Source organism: Neolamprologus brichardi, chromosome 20 (genome assembly GCF_056152115.1).
Source record: "Neolamprologus brichardi isolate AB-2024 chromosome 20, ASM5615211v1, whole genome shotgun sequence".
NCBI lineage: Eukaryota > Metazoa > Chordata > Actinopteri > Cichliformes > Cichlidae > Neolamprologus > Neolamprologus brichardi.
The window spans coordinates 24,124,244-24,145,290 of record NC_142123.1 but is presented as its reverse complement, the minus strand read 5'-3'; the positions used below and the strand labels follow the sequence as shown (position 1 = coordinate 24,145,290).

The following is a 21,047-nucleotide window of genomic DNA, read 5'->3' as shown; positions in this document are numbered from 1 at the left end:
GTCACATCTTTTCACACAGGCAAATTTGTATACTAAAAACAACTCATATTTCAGACTACATAACAGTTTCACAGAAAAAGCAAGGGTCTTGGGAATTGGTGCAAATGCTGTCTGCCATCTTGGTGTGTTCTTAAGAAATGCAATTTTAACACAAAATCTGGACTCCGACGTCAGAAATGCATTTCGAAAAATAATCAGAAAATAGTACAGCTTTATTCTGCTTCATTAACGGCCAGGTATTTAGTCAGGAGGGAAAAAAAGGAATATATAAAGTCATAACCATTTCATTTTGCAAATACAGTAACTTGAACAATAACAGTGGAAATTAAGTGCAAATATAAAAAGATGCATCGATATAATCACCCTGGCTTGTAAGTTCACAGACTGTACCCATTTCAAATTAACATACAGCAGACTTTAAATTATATCCAAAGCTTTATCAATTCTGCCACAAAGAATTACACATTGTACAATCAACCAGTCTTATCACATTTTTGGCAAGGATTTCAGCTGTTCAAAAGTCTACCTCCCAAATCTGCATGGAGACATACAGACTGTGCAACACTACTGAAATATAACTTAAATGATACAGAGTATTAATTCCATTTTAACAGCAGGATCCAGCAGAAACACAAGAATCTCTCTCTCTCTCTCTCTCACACACTCTCACGCGCACACACACGCGCACACACACACACACCTCAAAGAGGGAAAAAAGTTCTTCAAATTAATTATTTCTCAGTGCAAAAAAATGTTCAAAATTCAAAGTATTAAGGTGTTAAAAACGCTGAAAATGTCATTTCATTGATATTCAGTAATAATAGTACTTTATGAATTCTGCAAAATTATTAAGTATCTGTTGCTGACAGTCTTAGTCATAACGACTTTAAAGGATAAGACAGGCCATATTCTATATTTTTACTGTTGACAAAAAGCAGAAGACCGAAAATAGCACATTTATCCAACTTGCATATTGCAGTCGGGCTCTAGGTGCCAGAGAGCTCCACTGTCATTCTAAAAATACTGAAAATGCATTAGTGACCCACAATTTCAATCCCCCAGACACTCTCCTGCTACTGTACATAACATACAGTATACCACTATTTGAACCTTACTTCTCAACTGTAAAACTCAGCCTTTAAAAAAAAAAAAAATCCCACCCAAAAATCAAGCAGGTCCCTGACCTGTTTTGAAGTTTACCATCTTCTCTAGATTGGAATTTGCTTTGAACTCACTGCTACAGATGACATGGTTAAATTACTCAGCGTCTAAGACCTCAGTCACACAGGCCTAGGGACCGGTTGGCGACCAGCCTGACCTCTAGGGAAAAATATATATTACCTGACTGGTTGGTGAACAGTTGCTGACTGTTGCTGTGGGAAATTGGTTGTAAAGAGCGTGGTGGCATCAAAGAACTCCTTGTGACTGCTTTGGGTGCTAGCACACCAGAAACTGAGAAGGTTTGTATCAAAGTAAAAGTTGCATCTTGTTGGTTTGAGCATCAAAAAGGCACAACTGTTACTTTAAAGGCGAATGTTCTATATTTTGCGTTGCAAGCCAGCGTCATCCATGCAAACTACTAGCGACTGCAGCAACCTGCTAGTGACCAAAGCACCCGCACGCAAACCTTTGGTGCAGCACTGTACATCTCTCTGCCACCAGCTTCCCTGAGCAACAGCAAGCAACCTCCTGCAACCACTCATCAACTTGTTGCAAATTTACCCTTTGGTGACCGTTGGTTACCAGAGGGGGTCTCTAGGTCCCCCTTGTTCACGAAAGTGGGCCTTTCATGAACAATTTCAAAGCAACTGCTTGCAACTGGTCAAGCAATACTAATTTTCCTATAGAAACCACTGGTTGCCAGGCAGTTGCCAATCGGTCTCTAGGCCAGTGTGACTGAGGCGTAACTAATCACACACTTTGGTGACGCTTTGGTCCTTTTTTTGGGATTGGTTTAAAAGTCAAAAATATACAATACGGCGTGTTTATCCTTTAATATTGTCTGATGGCCATGTAGAAATAAGAGTCGAATCCGGTCCCACATTTAACAAATTAATCAATTCATATACCCATCAGCCACAACATTACAACTAACTACATAACACTGTGCAGGTCCTCCTCATTCCACCAAACAGCTCTGACCAACCTCATCCAAGGCATGTACACAGTCTGGTGGTGTCTGACATAAAGATGTTTGGGTCCTGATCATTGAGAGTTGGGTCCTTCATGGTCTGGGCTCCGTCTGGCATGTTGGATTGGGTTCTGGGGACATTGGTGTTGATTGGGTCAACACTATGGGTGATTTGTCATTTTTCCTGAGCAGTTTTTGTGGTGTGTTGGGTCACGTATCCTGCTGGGTGAGGAAGTACATCAACTAGGCATGTACGTGTTCTATAACAATGTTTAGGTAGGTAATATGTGTCAAAATATATAAAAGCCAGGACGTAATGTTTCGCCGCAGAAACTGTAAGATCAGTGCTATTTACTTCAACCTCAAAGTGGTTTTAATGTTGTGGCTGATAGCTGTATAGTCCTTCAAAGTTAACATCTTAACATTAAATATAGTAGAAATAAGGCCTAGAAAGATTTTAAGCCATACTTTGTCCCTATATTACATTTTTTCCATTTAATTTAATTTGAACTTTGTCCATCAGTTCATTAATGAGTTCCCCACATTCTGGTCTGAGCTCGTGGGGTTCGATTCCATGTCAATATCCTCGGGTTCCTTCCCATTTGTCTGTTCATCCACACCGTTGTCGGTTTTCATCAGTGACCCGTTTGTTGCAGACATAGTGTCCTGCAACGTTTCGTCTGCTTCTTTTTTATGTGGCACTTGATTAAAATCAGTCCTAGGGATTTTTTCCTCCCTTTCTGAAGACAGAGAGGGCGAGTGTTTTGAAGTCTTATGAGGAGTTTGCACTGACGGGCTTGTTTGACCAGTGGCTTTACTAGGAACAGCTTTTTCCTCTATCTGCCCACCGGCTAAGCCCCCAGCCAGGCCATTGCTTGGCAGCACCTTGTTATCTTCTCTTTTCTTCTTCGGTGGTTTTTCAGGTTCTACATCCTCTTCTGTTTGCATATTGATGTCTCCATCCTGGTCATTTGAGTTACTTGTAGATTTCAGATCACTGTCTGCGCAGGACTCGCTTTTCCCTGTCACAGTGTCGTTACTGGGCGAATGTTCCATTTCATTAACATCATCTGAGGAGTCATTTCCATTACCCAAAATTTCATTATTACACTCAGTCTCCACACTTCCATTTTCGATTACCTCAGACTCTGGTTTAGGCTCAGGGGATGCCTCGGATGGTTTGCTTTTGTCCTTAACTGCAGTTTTAACAGTTCCTTTCTGAGCCTTTGCAACACTATCCAGTCCATCTTCCTTCTGTTGCAGGGCTGCTTCTCCATCTTTGCCTTTAACGCGTGAAAAGACTTCCTCCTTTCCATCACCATTCCCTATAGTGTCAGGTCTCTTCTCTGCCTTTCTGAATAGCTTCTGAACCTTTCTGGGACACCACACAAACTTATCCTTTGGCTCAAAGTGAAGGTAAGCAAAGCGTACAAGCTCCTGACGTTTATGCTTGTCCAGCACAGCAAACAGAAAGTAGTCGAGCACGCTCCGTTTAACACTGCTCAGAGTCTTTTTGACCAGAGTCTCCTCCAGGAAGAAGCGCACCAGAGGAGCCTGATAGTGCTCAAAGCCCAACTCCCCGAGGCTTTTCAATATGCGAGTTATCCGCAGGTTGTTGTGCATATTCCTGCGAAAGACAAGGCAGTTGAAGCTGTAATCACAAAAACAACAACTACATATGCGGGAAATTACTGACATGAGAATAATAATACTTACCGCTCCAGGTTTCCAAAGCGCTCCTTCCAATTTTCTGCACGTTTCACTTCACCCGTCTCTTTGTTAACCAAACGGATTCCATAAAAACCCAACATGAGTTCATAGGACTCGACGAGTCGCCTTTTGGCATCTTCGTTCTTCTTGAAGGCCTGGTGAGGATTTACAGCGCATTAAAAAAAAAAAAGGAAAATAGATTTACTGGCTAGAACTGTATCAAATATGAAATGAAATTGTCAAATTTTCAGTGTTGCATCTTATTTGACCTTTTGACCTCTACGGTAACCTTTTATTGGGCACTCCTAGATGCAGGAAAGCCACAATGCTGCAAAGAGGTTACATCACATATATTTTGTTTCCTTTTTCAACATGCTGTTGAAAGACTCGTAGAACTTGCCTAGTGACATGCATATAGCCACTGCATTTGCTCTTTTGGTTCCCTACAATGTTAAAGAGTTAAATAAATTTGGCTGTGGAGACACCAACAGACCTGTAGCCAAGTGATAAAACCAATGCATCAACATGCAGCCATATTGTAGACACTGACATTTCTCCATGCTACATTTTTTTAGGAATAGTTACCGACCAAACAGCCAACATTACTATATGTGATGAACTTATTATGGAAAACATAAGAAATTTAACCTGTCCAACAAACTGACTTTGTTTCACAGTTAATGGTAAAACAAAGTGGGTTGGGGGGCTGGAACAAGAGGCGGGGTACACTCTGGACAGGTCGCCAGTCTGTCGCAGGGCTAACAGAGAGACACAACTATTTATGCTCACAGTTACACCAACGGTCAGTTTAGAATCACCAGTTAACGTAACCCACCTAACTGCATGTCTTTGGACTGTGGGAGGAAGTCAGAGTACCTGACCAAGACAGTAATTTTAGGAAAACTATAGCAGTCTTTTGCTTGATTTAACCTGGCAGTTCCAGTCCAGATTCAATAGACTTCATTTCATTCTGACTTTGGACTTTGACAACTTTATGGCATTAACCTTAATTCTTTTTCAGTTGCTTTGTGTTGTGATAGAAAGTCACTGTTGACCAACTCTGCTACTGTTTGGTAAGAGCGCTTTCCATTTTGCACTTACCTCAATTTCCTTCTTGGTAAGTTCTGAAGCCATGTAATTAACCCCTGGTTCTCGCAGTGGAAACAGCCTTGCAACAGCAGACAGTTCAAGAGAGAAACAACAGAAGACCAATTAACTTCTAATGACGCGACACTTTAATTCAGTGGTGCTGATGCCACATGTCCCTGTGAACAGTTTATGACCCAAATATAATATATTCTAGTGCCTTCATCCAATACTTTAAAAGAACATGCATATGCTATAATTTCATAAATTGCCTCGTTCTTAAAAACATTTTTAAACAAAACACCACTGTGTAAACAAACGTGACATCCTTCAGTGTATTAACATTTATCTTTTGGCAGTTTACAGTAACAAATGTAAAAACTATTAACGTGCCACGAAAGGAAAGGGTATATGTAACAATTCTTTTCCCACTGTGAACACTCCATCTATTTCTGGTATGCACTATGGATGTGGAAAAGCATTTGCTACTTGACATCTTGTGCACATGTAGAGCGTAGGCTTCTCTCATTTCTCCGTCTCCTCAATCCTCCTGCCTGTGATCTGGAAATCGATCTCAGTACTCCATGCTCAAAAATATCTCAAATCCTAAAATGTGTCAGGAGAACAGAGGCGTATCGATGTAGCTATAACTGAGGTTGTACAGGTGTGTCCTAGGCACGCAGCTGGAATATACAGTACTTTGCAAAAGTCTCGAGTCAGCCCTTATTTCTTTATATTTTGCTAGGAAAATAGGTGTTAGCGATTTACTGAAATGTGAAAACATGCATGGAAAATCAGTATATAAAAAGCAAAAGCTGAGTTTTTTGACAGTCAGCATCTGGTATATAAACAAACTTTCTTGTAATTTATTTAAGTAGTCTTCAGGAATAGTTTTCCAGGCTTCTTTCTTGCCTTTTCAGTTTTCTGTAAAGATGATCTTGCACTGCTTCAATGATGTCCAGCCTCTGGGAAGGCCAAAACATGACTGATAGTGCTCCGCTACAATTGCTATCCAGGTACGCCATTAGTGCATTTGCACTGAGTTTGGGATCATGGTGCCAAATGAATGCGTTGCTTGTAAGACTCTTTCCAGATGGTAGTTTATGGTGGATCAAAATCTGAGGGTACTTTTCTGCAATCATCCACCTATGAATTTTAAAATCATCGCTAACAGCACTGACTAAAAAGGCAGCCCCAAACCATGACACAGCCTCCACTGTATTTTGCAGACGGCTGTAGACACTCACCATCGAGTCTGTCTCCTTAACTCCTCCATACATATTGACATATTTGAACCTTAAGACCCATTGCCATTGATTTTCAGTGCAGTTCTTGTGTAATTTGGCATACCTCAGCCTTTTCTCCCCAATTCCCTTTCACTAAGGCCGTTTCTGATAAGGTTTCAGTGGACAATAGACTGACCAACCAAAGCACCAGATGCATCTCCTGCGCCAGGTCTTTGCTAGACTTGTTTCATATTTTGTAAAGGCATACTTTTATGATATAGTTCACCTCCTACTGTATCCTTCACTTGTCCAGTTTCTTCCAATTTGTTTTTAAAAAATATACACACACACACACACTGCACACTATGTGAAGATATGCCAGGCCTCTGGCTAATAGCTCTCTTTGTTTGTTGCAAAAATACAGTTTTATGCCTTTCGAATTAGTATTTTTGGCTTTTCCCCTAGATTCAACAAAAGAAATAGGAAAAAATCTGTTTTTGTGACAGGCTGTGAGGATTAAAGTGCTTACAGATACAATTCAAATTGGTTTTTTGCTAAGTTGTCTGCTATGTGTAGACAGCAGTAGATCATCCCTTGAAGTAGACGCTTTTTTAGGCTTAACAAATAGACTGATTCTTATATTATTTCTACTCTACCGGAGCACTCAGAGCGCAAAATGTCTCATTTGCACAAACACTTTTTCTATGCTTAAGTGCTTTTTATCTAAGATTCAAACTCTGATAGATGCTAGGAGATTAGTATCCAGCCCAAGGATATTTGCCATGCAGACTGGAACACCCAGGGATCAAACTACCAGCCTTCTCATTAGTAGATGTCCTGCTCTAACTATGTCTCCTTAAAAGCAAAATATAAAGAAATGACAGGTGACTTAGGACTTTTGCACAGCACAGACGGAAGGATGCTACAAACAACTAGTCCAATCAGTATTCATGAGTAGTGTTAGTTACTTAAATACAGTAGACTGTGTAACCAGCTTTAGTTAAAATTACAAAAAAAGACAGTTACATCTGACATCATAAAATAAAGCAGAAGTTGGGCAATGACAGAAAATAATGCAAGTGTGGCTCATGTCCTATTTAATCAACCCCACTGAGAATTAAGAATGTCTCTTCCTGTTTGCGAGGAGGGGAAGCAAGGAATAAAGGAAGTACAAAATGAGAAACGAGTGAATGTGTTTATGTGTATGCCTAACAGGCTTCAGACTACAAGTTCATCAAGATGGCAAAAGTAAGCTGTGGTCAGTTCTGTTGCCGTTAGGCTGGATATGGCTAAAGTACAAAGTTCAAAGTGTCAAACAGTACATACCACTGGATGTACGAGTGAACTCTCTCCAGCCGTTTGTAGTCGTTTTTCCATTCTTTAAGAAATGATTCAATGTAGATATCTGCGACAAATGAGACAAAATATTGGTATCATCACCACAAGCACGACTTTCACACATACAGCAAATATTTTATATATATATATATATATATATATATATATATATATATATATATATGCAAACATATGAGTATTTTACCATCAGGAGCAGAGGGAAACTTATTGAGATAAAACTGCAGATTGTTCATTTTGTCCTCTGAGCACTCCTCGTCTGCAAGATTCTGTCCAAACAGAATAAAGGAGACTTTAACATCTTTCAGCTATGAGCACGGTTTTTTTTGTTTTTTTGTTTAAGAGATGAGCTGAGGTGTAACTTACGGGGTATCCTCTCCTGTAGTTTTGCATGTCCTTTGCTGCTCTCATGTTTCTGGGCGTGTGGTGCCACTGCAAATATTAAGCATGCATAATAGAATACATTGATATGCATCAGGCGTCTCACAAATTAAAATGCAGGCCTTGCATTGTATTGCATTAAAAGTATAAACAACCTGAACTGATATACTACAAATCAAGGGGTCATTAATAATTGTGTCACGACCTATGCTGTTCCTGATAACGTCATAGGAGTTGCCATATAAGGTCGGGTTAATCAAATTCCCACTGTTACAATGAATTAAGTCTAGATGTTAATTAATTCCTCCTCCATTCTAACTATGACTCACAGACTACTGCTAACTGTGAGCAGGCCAAAGTAAACATTTACGACGATTTTCAACTAAAAAGTAAACTAGCAGCGAGCTAGGCTAGTTAGCAAAGTCGCAGCAGTGATGCGTAAAGCTAATGTTAGCTTTCCACAACAGGCAACAGAAAACGTAGCATTGAATGTAAAAGAAACGAGCTACACTAAGGTACAGTAGGGTTTTTTGTCCTTTGTCCTCTGGCTGAGTAATAATAAAAGCACGTACTAAAGCCCAGCTCGATTTGTTTTTGTCTTGATTTGACCGACGGGTTTGGCTCTCTCCGGCCGGGTCGTCTCCATCACTCTCTGTGTCCCAGGTGGAGTCGTACTCACAAACACAATCGTCCTCCATGCTTTAATAAAAAAAAATATATGCGACTAGCTAAGGCTAAATTGTCGAGTAGCCTGGTTTAGCGCTGCAACCGTTGCTGAACGAAGCTACACTTGCATGTTCAGGTTAGACGAGGACGGCCCTGACCATCCGTCTTTCAGGTCTACCATCATCAGATAGCGGCTTCGCTGGCGGCTGCAGTCCTAGTGCTGCCTTCAGGAGCTTCACTTAAAAATCAACCATGTGACTTAACTACGTTTACTAGCACTTTAATCCACCTATATTTTATATTTATTAATTCTGGAAGCTATGTATTGCTAAAACTCTCTCTTAGTAATTGTTTTCATATAAATCTAACTCCATTTTGGTGTCATTTGCAATCGTTTGGGTTTTTAAATATACTCATTAGCAACGCGCTTTTCCGATACACCCCGAAGACATCAGCTTACTGAGCTGGTTGGCGGTATTAAAACCCGCAAACCAGCTGAGTCAGACAGCATATCTTTAATGCAGAAAAAACTTTCACTTTACTGTTATATAATAACGAAGCAACAGGGCAAGAATGAGAGATGAGGACTGATTAACGCATTAATGAAAAAGAAAAAAACAGCTCTACATAAAGAAAAACGATATAAAAATAGGAAAACTAACCAGACCAATAAACCTAAAATGTGTCTACTAATTGTCTCATTTAATTTGTAGTCTGGTAGCTAAATGTCTCAGATATTAAAGGAAGGTCAAAAATCCAACAATGCACATAGTGATCTGGCAACTTTTATAAATGTGAAGGTTTGCTTAAAATGAGCAGTTATTTGCAATCTTGATTATTATATATATTTTTGAGCAATAGCAACAAAAAAAATCAATCTTTCAATTTCCTACTCACTCACAAAGCCATTTACTTCTGGGTCAGGAAGGAGTTATTCTGTCTATAAGGATGCACACTTTTCCTGTTGTCATTGGGGCAGGGGGGCAGTATATCACACAACAAGTCAGACAACCACACACACACTCACACAACAGTCCAGCCAATTTAGAACCACCAATTAACATAACAACAAGCATGTCTTTGGACCGTAGGAGGAAACCCTTGCAGGCATGAGAGCCCACACAAAAATCCCTCTGCAAACCAGGAAGTTTGAAAACTGGGAACCTTCTTATGGTGATATGATATCACTTACTACTATTAATATTGGTCTGACCAACAGCCTAAAATCCCAAGTTAATCTTTTACTAGTTATTAAACAGTGCAACTTTGTTTTATTATTTCAGCTTAAAAAAAATGACATTATCAATTAGATCATGACATTTTTTGTCTACTAACCAGTTATTTAATTGATGCCAGAAAATGCACACTGACAAGTTATATGATTGTGTATTTTCCTTCGTGCAATATCTTCAGCATAACGGTCTAATAACTTGCACTTAGGTTTCATACAATAAGAACCTGCAGCATAAACAAGGATTAAGAGGTGATAACTTATAATTGGACCATTATATCATTTTTTGACAGTAATTGGACAGAGTTATTTATACGAGACGCCAGTATTTCAGCATTAGAAGGTATAAATAGAATCATGTGTTATCACAGGGGATTCAGTGTTGAATAGCCGCTGGTGTGGGTTACTATTTTTGGTCTCAGTTACTGTGGAAACCAGAGGGCTCTGCAGGCATCCAGTATTTGCTGTTGCTATTTAGTACCTCTGCCTCATAAAACAGATTCTCTGTCGCCTTTCCCCCCCCCCCAGCGAGTTAAGTACAGATGAGAAGCTCTACACAGAGATTAGAAAAAGCATGTAAGCCCATCTAGCTGTGTTTGTCAGAGATTTGATAGTAATCTAACGCCTAACCCTTGCCACCCCTTCTGACTATGAGCTTCCGGCAACAGGCTGGTGGTTGGAATTAAGGATCATCTGCAACAGAACAAGAAGACACCTGGACTGGCTGAACATTTGTGGCTACTTCTGCAAAAAGCACCATATATTTAAGCCAATTTTAAACTAATTTACTTAACTAGAAATTATAAAAAAACCCCCCACAAAACCCCCCCAAATTCAATAAATCTGTTGCACTGCCATCCAGAAACATAAAGGCATGTGTTGTGGAAGTTTTCCACTTAAATAAAGCCTGCAGACGAGCGGTGAGCGATAGCTAACATTCTTTAATCAAAGCACACAAAGACAACATACAACCAAGCTTGATGAAGTCCCTGCATGACCGCGGGACAGACGGTCAGCAGAGTCTCACTGAGCCTAGCATGGCTCTCAGTTAAATACCTTCTCCAGGAACAAAAGGCAGTACACAGCTGTTTCACACCTTAAGGTTCACACTCCCTTGCTACTTCCCAGAGTCCTGAAGAGACAAAAGACTGGTCCTCTGGAGTTCCTGTCCTGTTTTCCCCAACATCCTTACTACACCCCTTTCCATTTGTCTTAAGTATGAGTGTCAGACATGTTAAAATCCAGTGGCACCAAGGCATTACAATAACGTGATTAATACATAAGTGAAAGAAATTCCTATTCACATGCATGCAAGACTTTCTTTTCACAGATTTTCTTGGGCAACAGCACTTTTATCAGTAGTATATATGGTCATATTTCCATTTGTGATCAATCTGCAAGTTCTTCTTTATTGTGTTGCAATACTCCTGTTTGGTAACTTTAGGAAGTAATTAAGGTGCTTAGCAGCTGGAGGTACATAATTAGTCCTGACATGTCTGTTTTTCAGCAAGATTATGCAAAATGAAGCTGAAATTCATGAAACCTGGTGGAAAGTAGAGTGGAGCAAAGTTTGCACAGAAACTGTTTTAGCTAATTTGCTCCCTTTTTGCTCAACAGAATCCAACACGTCCAACATAAGCAGGCACACAGCTCATGCCAGACTACACTGACATTTATGTGTTTCTCTTGATCCCTGCATGGCTCATAGTTTGTTTACCAGCGGCTATTTAATGATCTTACATCTTAAAGCATAGGACAAATGCACACAGTCACTTTTGAAAACCCATCTGAAAACCTACTAATAAGGACCTAGTGGCTCTATGACGTTTGTGTGGATGGTTTACAGCAATTAAAGTTTCAAATGGGCACAATCATGGTGTATGTATTTATTTTAATTGCCAGTTGTTGACTTTACTACGGTTAGCCAGGCATTATAAGTCTTACAATGAGGAGAAGATAATGTGTCTTTTGGACAAGTTGATATCATTAATACACAGCTGTTTCTGTTTCCTTTCTTTCCTCATACAAATAATGTAAATGTTGAAAAATGTGTGCCTTTATGCACACACCCTGTATCTCTGATAAAAACCCAGTCTCAGCATTTTAAAATGTAGTATTTAATTTATTTATGTCATCTGAATATAATTATATTTAGCATTTACATACTCATTTATGCAGTGTATTCTACACATGTTAATGGAGCACTGAAAGATTAAGTTTGAGTGCATTAACTTTAATAATGACCTTGCTGTTATAATAATTCTGACATTAAATGTGGTCATCAAATGATGTGCAGACTTTGTGTGTTAAAATGTATCGACTGCATATTATCAGAATAAATCCAAATCCTAATTACGTGCAAAATATGCTTTCGCTGGCCATTTAAGAACTCTGTGCTTCAAGTGTCAAAGGGCACAATTTATAAAGTGTCCATCAAGAGTAATACAAATGTTTGACGCCTTTTAGGTTTTCACAAAGGAAATGAAGATTTAGCTCAACCTTTATTGAACATCTTTAGTTCTTGGTGCCTGACTTTGTGGAAAAAGAGAATCCATATCTCCCTCAGCTGTTTAACAGTGAAAGCCTTACAGAGGTATTACCATGAGTCATATTTTTTTTCAGTCTCATCATATCTGGGTGCTTTTATTTCAGGGAACTGGGAAAATGGGAATCAATAGTATGCATTTACACCTGCGGTACAGAATTCACAAAAATGGTTTAACTTCTGATAAAGCACACAGAGGAAAGAAAAGTTATTCATTTTAAGCGAAGAGTAAGAACAGAAAAAAAGAGAGCTGCCAAAAAAAGATCAATTCTCATATCAGACAGGAGTCACAGACTGAAGGATGAACATTCAGAGTATTTCTTCAAAACTATTCTTGGAGAGCTGCATAGACTGTGACTTCATGTGTAATTTCCCTTTGGAATTAATTAAGTAAGAGAACTGATGAAATCAGGTATGATCAAATAGTCTGTGTTATGCATTTAACCCTAGGTCTCCCTTGTGTACAGCACAAAGGCCTGTGTGTCTGCTACACCCCAGCAGTTGTTATAACTGTAAATTAGAGACATATCCAGGGGGATAATCCTTACTGTTGCCTTCTTACCTGCTGTGTTCCTCTCTTGAGATACAGGTCAAATATTTTTAATGCTGGTCTTGTGTCACTTTGTAGAGTGCAAGTATTTTTAGGAGATTCAGCTTACCTCCAAGAAGAAAGCAGCGTACGGTGCAGAGTACCCTGAATAAAAGCTCATATTTTGATTGTTATCCTGTGATAAAATTCTTTCAGTTAAGTTTTCAGCAAGTGCTGAAGAATTTAATTTCAGATCACTCTGCAGATTATTTCCATACCTGGGCTATGTGTGTCTGTTTTGGCTGCTGCTGTTGCAATAAAAACTTAGACTTACACTATATATATATATATATATATATATATATATATATATATATATATATATATATATATATATATATATATAGATCAACACACTGTTGATTCTTGCAGTGTATTTTCTTTACTGATAAAGACAGTATGTTATACTGTGCTGACACTGATTTAACTGATGTGACTTCTGCTCAATCAATTCATTGTGACACAGCTCTCACATACAGAATTTATATAAGAAGGTTATGTCAGCATCTTTTTTTCTTTTAAGGGTCATAATTTAAATATTTAATAAGACATAAAGAAATTAGAGTATGACACGTCCGGGCTGTCAAGCAATCTGATTTAGATTTTTTGCTACAATTTCTTATTTGCCGTCCTAAATCGCCACGCTATAGAAACAAGAAATTCATTATCTCGATTCAAAAACCCACAGCTGTCCGTGTCTTTGTGTCTAGCTGCTTCTTGCATCACACGTATTCTCCCTAGATAATTTTCTTTCTTCTGTCCTTGCAGCCTGTTAAACAAAAAGACCCTAAAAGTTTTTTTCTTCTTTTTCTTTTTTTGTAGAGGAGATTAATTTTTACAATCTCTCCTCCAGGATTTTGACAGATTTGCATTTTTGTTGTTGTAGAGCTGACAGATGGGTTTTATTTAGTGGGGGAAAAAAAGGGCCTTCAGGCATGAGGTCCTCTTTTCATTGCATGCCATGTGCAGCTTTAACAAGGTTTTGCAAAATCTGCATACACTTACCAATTACCACATGCACTGTGGGTGTAACTGACTTTGTGAGATAAAAAAAAAACAAAAACAAAAAATAGCAAATGCTGTGCGTGGAAAGTGCACAGCTCTGCATAGCATAGCTGTTTATGTTCACATTTTTCTCCACAAATAATATAGCCTTATAAACTTACCAGCTGTCATGTGGCAGCTGTCAGAAAGTTAATATTAATGTAATGAATATGGACACAAACACAGTATAATCCAGCCCTTGAACATGTACTACTTGATTTCAAGTTTTCATCGTGATGTGTCATACTGTAGTATCATAAATATTAGATTGAAAAAAGCAAAACACAAGTACTGTTTAGGGAACAAAGGAAAACACTGCCTCTAATGCATCCTGCTGAATGTGTATAAATATGACCTCACCATAGTCTACTTAATATTTTCCTGACATATTAATTTGTAGGTCTGCGGGGTTATAATAAAATACACCTTAGAGAAAACAGGCAACAGGTATAACTCGATTAATGAAGCTTCTGTTTAAGTCTAAACACTTATCCTTCAACTCTGTGGGGATTGATGGGCCTTCTCGCTTTGTTCCAGGTCCTTGGGCTTTGAAAACGATGTGAATACAAGCTGTCTGGATTGATGGGTGGCTGTTGGGGCTTTGTGTTCCTCTCTTATCAGCTGAGATGTAATTGATTTATGGAGCGCTGGTTTGAATCAAAACAGGGATGTAAGTGCGCTGATTTTGCCACAAAAACAGGACCACGGAGAGCAGGTTGCTCTGTTTGACAAGAACAAAAGCACACACAATAATCCACCTGCTGCTGCCCTGTACTGACATACAGAGGATTCTTCTTGCTTAACTTAAAAAAAGGGTCTAAATAATGATAATTTATGTTGTGATGCAGTGACAACGTTATTAACGAAACCGGCTTGGATCATTACTCTTAACTTATTAGTGTCAACCTCACTGATAGTCCAAGTCTGTGCAACTGGTACAAGTAACCATAGCAACCAGCATCACCTACAGTAAAATTTCTAGAAGCGTCTACAATAGCAGTGCTTTTTTTTCCTCTTTAGCCACTGCACATGAACAGAAGTAACACTCTAAGGAAACTGATTTAAAAAAAAGAATTAAGATTGTATTTCTCAGAATTTTAACTTCCGAATGTTTGTATTTTTGACCACATTGTAATTTGGGATAAACTATGTATATATATTTACTTTATTCCTTCAGTCTTATTTAATTTTTTACTGTTAACTTGATTCCTTAATTTTGTTGTTGTTGATATCTTTATTACTTCATTTTTCTCGCTATGATCTATTTTATAGAACAAATCCAATACGCCAGAATTCTAAACACTGTCTTACCTGATATTTTATTTGTTTCCATGTCTTTAGCTCATGAGGACCTTTACATGTTTATTTTTTTTTTATTATTTAAGGCTTAAATTAGGCTTTCATTTTAATGTTTGTACAGTTGAATGGATTTTAATTAACTTTCGTGGTGATCACTTACTTCAGGACCAGATGTTAGAATTTTGAGCTTTTTTTTTTTTTTTTAATGGTTATGTTGTTCCCCAGATTCGGTGTCTGCAAAGATTTTTAGTCATATTAAACGCACCTGAACCTTTTCCCTGCTTCACAGCCTCTTGAGCCTCCACTTAGTATGTGCAGTCACAGTGCCAGGTCAAATGTGAAATCCCACTGGTTGCTGTCCATGGTGCTGAACAAACCTCTTCATATTAAATAGGCATAGAAATTGCTGCACACATTATGTGATATAACTGAACATCCGCGAAAAATACTACTTTGTATTTTGTGCTATGCTTTATATATCTATGTTATATAGATATACACAAACATTTTTCCTTCATCTTCTTCTTCTTCTTCTTTATTGGTGATTGTTTTGCGCATGCGAAAAGGCAAGCTGAGGCCACTAAAACAGATAACGGCGCAGAGAGCCGATAGCTCTCGGTGCGCACAGGAAAATATGCGCGTTTTAAAAACAAAGAAGACATCTGAACCATAACACAGTCAAGAGTTAAAGGCGTTATTTTCCCACCCTCCCCTTGTGAAATTACATTTCACGCAACAGGCTGCAAGACCAATGTGGAGTCTAAGCTGAAGAACAGTACCACCTGTAACACCGTGCCCGTGCTTCCGACTTTCGTGCCGATGCCGAGAATGAAGAAGCAAAACGTCCGGACCTTGTCGCTCATCCTCTGCATGTTCTCCTACTTGCTGGTGGGCGCCGCGGTGTTTGACGCGCTGGAGTCTGAGTCGGAGAGCTCCCGCCGGCGCATCTTGGAGCAGAAGCGCAACGAAATGAAGAAGAAGTACCGCTTCTCCGAGGACGACTACCGCGAAATCGAGAGAGTAGTGCTGCAAGCTGAGCCCCATCGCGCCGGGAGACAGTGGAAATTTGCTGGCTCTTTTTACTTTGCCATAACAGTAATCACTACCATTGGTAAGTCAATGTAAGGCTTCTTCTGCTTTTTTATTTTATGTTTTTGGAAATGACGAGTGATGTGTCACTTTGCTTGCTTCGTAATTCACAGCACAACATTATTTTTTCTGCAAGAATGCAATATTTGAGGCTTGGTTTTAATGACGTGTTGATTAAAAATAGACAGTTGCTCCATGTTTTACCAACTAAGCGTTGCTTCATGATGCGTCACAGTGTCATTACATTTTCCATCTCTTTGCATTAAGGTTATGGACATGCAGCCCCTGGAACAGATGCTGGAAAGATCTTCTGCATGTTCTATGCTGTACTCGGCATTCCTCTCACTTTGGTTATGTTCCAGAGCCTGGGAGAGAGGATGAACACATTTGTCCGCTATCTCTTACATAAGCTGAAACAATGCCTGGGCTTTCGACGCACTGAGGTGTCCATGGAGAACATGGTCCTGGTGGGCTTTTTGTCCTGCATCGGAACACTGTGTGTGGGCGCCGCAGCCTTTTCCCACTTTGAGGGATGGACCTTCTTCCATTCTTACTACTACTGCTTCATCACACTCACCACAATTGGCTTTGGGGACTTTGTGGCTTTGCAGAAAAAAGAGGACCTCCAGGAGAAAACGCCCTATGTCGCTTTCAGCTTTATGTACATTCTGGTGGGATTAACTGTTATCGGGGCATTTCTTAATTTAGTGGTGCTCCGTTTTCTCACCATGAACACTGAGGATGAGCGACGGGATGCACAAGAAAGGGCTTCAATGAAGAGAGACAGAGGCCTTTTGGATGGGACCCTGGGCCTTGGTGTTTTAGGGGAACAAAGCAGAGATAGCCACAGTGAGAGGAACAGGAGCGACATGGTGCACAGCCATAGCACACTCTTCCTCCCGATGGAGGAAGGAACCAGTCGCACCAACCTCATCTCTTCCCCAGTGGATCAGGAAAGACGAAAAAGCCCCTGCAGGCACAGGTTGCATTTCCAGATAAAGGCAGGCAGACGCAGACAGGAGTCGAGCCTCAGTTCCCTCTGTTCCTGCATGTGCTACCGTTTAGAGATTTGCGATAGCCCTCTTATGTCCCACAGTGAACATCGTGGCTGCCACGTTAATTCTGTTTATTACAACTCAGTTTCCTACAGGATTCAGGGCTGTTCACCAAGTTCCAGGGACAACACTGGACTAACTTCGCCAGGAAGCAGGATCTCACCTGGCCATAGTTTCCGGGAGTTCCCTCATTTACGAAGAAAGTCAGTATAAGGAGCGTTATTGTGAGGGAAAAGTGTTTGCACAAACTGTAAACAGTATTTTCAGAGACACTGTATTTTGTGTTACTTCTCCTTTGTGCATGAAGACAAAGGTTCTGTTTAGTAAATAAGTTGTCTGTTGTGGCTATTGAAAATAATTTTATTTCTAAAGCGAGAAGGATTTTTTTTCTTTCTTTCTTTACTTTCACTGTTTTTTTTCTGTTGGTGATTCTGCTGTTTTGCATGCATGTTAGGCACAGTGCAGTGCATGCTAAAGAGAATGTATAGCACAAAAGGTGACTGCACGAGTGCCATGTAAAGATGTAAAAAGTCAGCCTTTTTAATCTACACTTTTAATCAAAAGTATTTTGGCTATGAGGGTTATGACTGTATAACTGTTTGGTGAAGATATGTGAACAATCCTCAGTGGAATTTGCTCCTGGTTTGGAGAGAATTTAATTTTTCATGCCATAGATGAAAGATGTCATAAAAAAAAAATCCCCACTCGCCCCTGTGGGCGGTCAATCCTTCAAGCTTGGGTCCTCTACCAGAGGCCTGGGAGCTTGAGGGTCCTGCGCAGTATCTTAGCTGTTCCTGGGACTGCGCTCTTCTGGACAGAGATCTCTGCTGTTGTTCTGCTGGAGCCACTTGCCTAGCTTGGGAGTCACTGCACCTAGTGCTCCGATTACCACTGGGACCGCCGTCACCTTCACCCTCCACATCTTCTCGAGCTCTTCTCTGAGCCCTTGGTATTTCTCGAGCTTCTCGTGTTCCTTCTTCCTGATGTTGCTGTCATTCGGAACCACTACATCGATCACTACGGCCGTCTTCTTCTGTTTGTCTACCACCACTATGTCCGGTTGGTTAGACACCACCATTTTGTCCGTCTGTATCTGGAAGTCCCACAGGATCTTAGCTCGGTCATTCTCCATCACCCTTGGGGGCATCTCGCATTTTGACCCCGGGACTTCCAGGTTATACTCGGCACAGATGTTCCTGTACACTATGCCGGCCACTTTTTCATGCCATAGATGAAAGATGTCATTATATATATATATATATATATGTGTATATTTAAAAAAGCCTTAAAGAACTTTGACCAAGCACATGACAAATGTGGCTTTTTACTCATCGAGCATTGCAGGTGTGAAGTGGGATGCACTGCTGCACTCTGATATAAAGAAATTACGCTTGTTTGAGGACTAATCTGAATGTAGCACACAACAGAAACGTATATGTAGCAGGTTTTTAGTGAAACTGGAAAACTCATGATTTTTTTTTTTTTTTTTTTTTTTTAGCAAAGTAAGTGCTGTTTCTTTGTAGACTTGATTTGTATTCAATGTGAATGTCTGTTTTATTGTTTTATTAAACCAAAGAAAAGGGCCATGAAATGAGTGGCTTTTTTTTCTTTACTTTTTTCAAACTTATTGTTCATCGAACAAAATTGCTCCTCTTTGTATGCAGTTATTTTCCTTCACTTGTCTTCCACTGATCAGTTTTTAATCTACTGGAACATCTCAATATGTGGTAAGAAGAAAAGAAAAAAAAATAAGCACGAAAGAAACAGTTTTCTCTTTGTTGACTTCCCTTTATCTGCTGGAACATATCTGAGCAAAGGCATATAAAAAGGTGCCATAATGAAGTTTATAATCCTACTTACTGTGGTGATACTTCATCATTTGTTAAGATGGCATAAGGTTTACATAAAGAAAAAAACAGCCTAGTCCATTGGCTTATTTATTTTAGGTCAGTAGACAAGAATAAAATTAGACAAATTTATTTGAAATATCAAGATTTTTTAGTTCTCTGTGTTATGTCAGCTTCAATATATCAATTACACTCAATTACAGCTGTTATAAATAAGTATTTTTGTTAATCTGTATCCAGTTTAACTGTACCTTCACCATTTGCGGTGAAGCGGTTGCCCAGTTGTGTTAAAAATTTGAAGGTATTTCACAATATCATTCATCCATCTAAGCTGCCATAGGGTGTGAGGCAGTGTTCACCCTGGACAGGTTGGCTGTCTGTCCAAGGTGGATAAACTACCAACTGCAGACTGCTGACAAATGGAAATCTATGGCCAATTTACCCAACATGAGGCAACAGTGCAAATCAACAGCATACTGTGGTGGAATTTAATAAAAGTAAGCCTATATTTATGCATTGTAACTTACTTGATCCAGTTACTGGAATTACACTGAGCCACTGAAATTCTGATTCAGTGAATGCACTTTACACATTGTTTACTTTGTGTACTGTATAGATTTTACATTACATTACATCACATTAAGAAAATTAAGATGTATTATTAAACTGCACCATTCTGCTGTTAGATCATAAACTACCTAATAAATAGAAATATATTAAAAAAACAAATAAAACAAAAGTAGTTTCTGAATGCTCTCTTCATCATGTCATCGTGTGTGACACGCACACGCACACATACACTTATACATACACTGTAAAAAAGTTTAAATTACATACATATTATATTAAAGCACCGTCCCCAAAAGTGAGTTATTAACTACCTGTGGACTTAAATACATATGAACTATTCATATTTTCTTCCCTTGAGACTATTGCATTAAATCCAGCCCAGGAGCCCTTTTATGTTATTTATACTTCTAACTCTCCTGAGTACCCCTGTCTATTTGAGATATGGAGTAAATCAAAAGTGGCAATAAACAACAAAAATAATAAATAAAACTCCATTCTCGAGTGGATCGCCTAATATTTCAAGCCATTAAACACTACGTCTTCTCCACTGTCATGAGATAAAATCACATTACGTGTCGTAATGTCTGCACATTGCCTCCACTTGCTATTTTTAAAACCTGTTTTTGGTTTGGAATGGGGAACCAGAAGTCATAAAGTCTTTACATAAGTGTCCCCGAGCTTACATTTCAAGCCATCTGTTGGTCTGCTGGAACAGAAAGCTACTTTACATATAAATGTAAAACTGATTGGGCAATAGAATCTGAAATGGTGATTGGTTCTGAAATGCCATCTGCTCCTGCTGCTTGTGAATGCACACAATGGCATTTACGATCTTTCTTATATTGTCACATCACTAAATCTCATCCTTTCTTCAAAGAGTACAACAAGCCCAATCACACAATTTGTTTGTCTCATACTTTAGAATATGAAGTATTTTGATCTTTCTGTATGGCAGAGAAAACGGAGGGGAAATCTGCTACAATACCTTTGACAAGGGGGCCCTCTAAAGGTGGCAACAGTTTTTGGAGCTATTTGAAGTAAGTAAAGTCATAAAAAACCTTTAGCCACTGGGGGGCAGTGTATGTCTTTTAAAAGGCAGTGAACCCCCTGATGTTTTCATCTGTTAAAGTGTAGCTTGAGTAAACTCAGATATACTGAACAGGATCATGCGCTCCCCCCCCCCCCATGACACGTACAGACATGTCATTATTTTGTCATTTTT

General features: G+C 39.2%; 2 protein-coding genes across 2 annotated transcripts; one reads left to right on the top strand and one right to left on the bottom strand.

Moving 5' to 3' along the window:
- Positions 1–194: 194 nt before the first annotated feature.
- ogfr (opioid growth factor receptor) lies at positions 195–8,756 on the bottom strand. Its single transcript, XM_006796488.3, has 7 exons — positions 8,463–8,756; positions 7,876–7,941; positions 7,697–7,778; positions 7,480–7,558; positions 4,943–5,009; positions 3,848–3,996; positions 195–3,758 (listed from the first exon to the last, which is right to left on the bottom strand). Exons 1-7 carry the CDS (start codon positions 8,586–8,588, stop codon positions 2,651–2,653), a joined length of 1,677 nt encoding a protein of 558 aa, XP_006796551.1. The 5' UTR covers positions 8,589–8,756; the 3' UTR covers positions 195–2,650.
- Positions 8,757–15,856: 7,100 nt separating this feature from the next.
- On the top strand, positions 15,857–18,668 carry kcnk15 (potassium channel, subfamily K, member 15). The gene is made up of 2 exons (XM_006796487.3): positions 15,857–16,375; positions 16,621–18,668. The coding sequence occupies exons 1-2, from the start codon at positions 16,084–16,086 to the stop codon at positions 17,619–17,621; spliced, it is 1,293 nt and encodes a 430-aa protein (XP_006796550.1). The 5' UTR covers positions 15,857–16,083; the 3' UTR covers positions 17,622–18,668.
- The last annotated feature ends 2,379 nt before the right edge of the window (positions 18,669–21,047 follow it).

Bases quoted from the DNA above. Each gene is read 5' to 3' on its own strand.
- ogfr (XM_006796488.3), bottom strand. From the start codon at position 8,588: ATGGAGGACGATTGTGTTTGTGAGTACGACTCCACCTGGGACACAGAG. The intron at 7,779-7,875 runs GTAAGTTACACC...CTGTTTGGACAG, and splicing joins ACTACAGGAGAGGATACCCC to AATCTTGCAGACGAGGAGTG. The intron at 3,997-4,942 runs GTAAGTGCAAAA...AATCCTCACCAG, and splicing joins TTACCAAGAAGGAAATTGAG to GCCTTCAAGAAGAACGAAGA.
- kcnk15 (XM_006796487.3), top strand. From the start codon at position 16,084: ATGCCGAGAATGAAGAAGCAAAACGTCCGGACCTTGTCGCTCATCCTC. The intron at 16,376-16,620 runs GTAAGTCAATGT...CTTTGCATTAAG, and splicing joins AACAGTAATCACTACCATTG to GTTATGGACATGCAGCCCCT.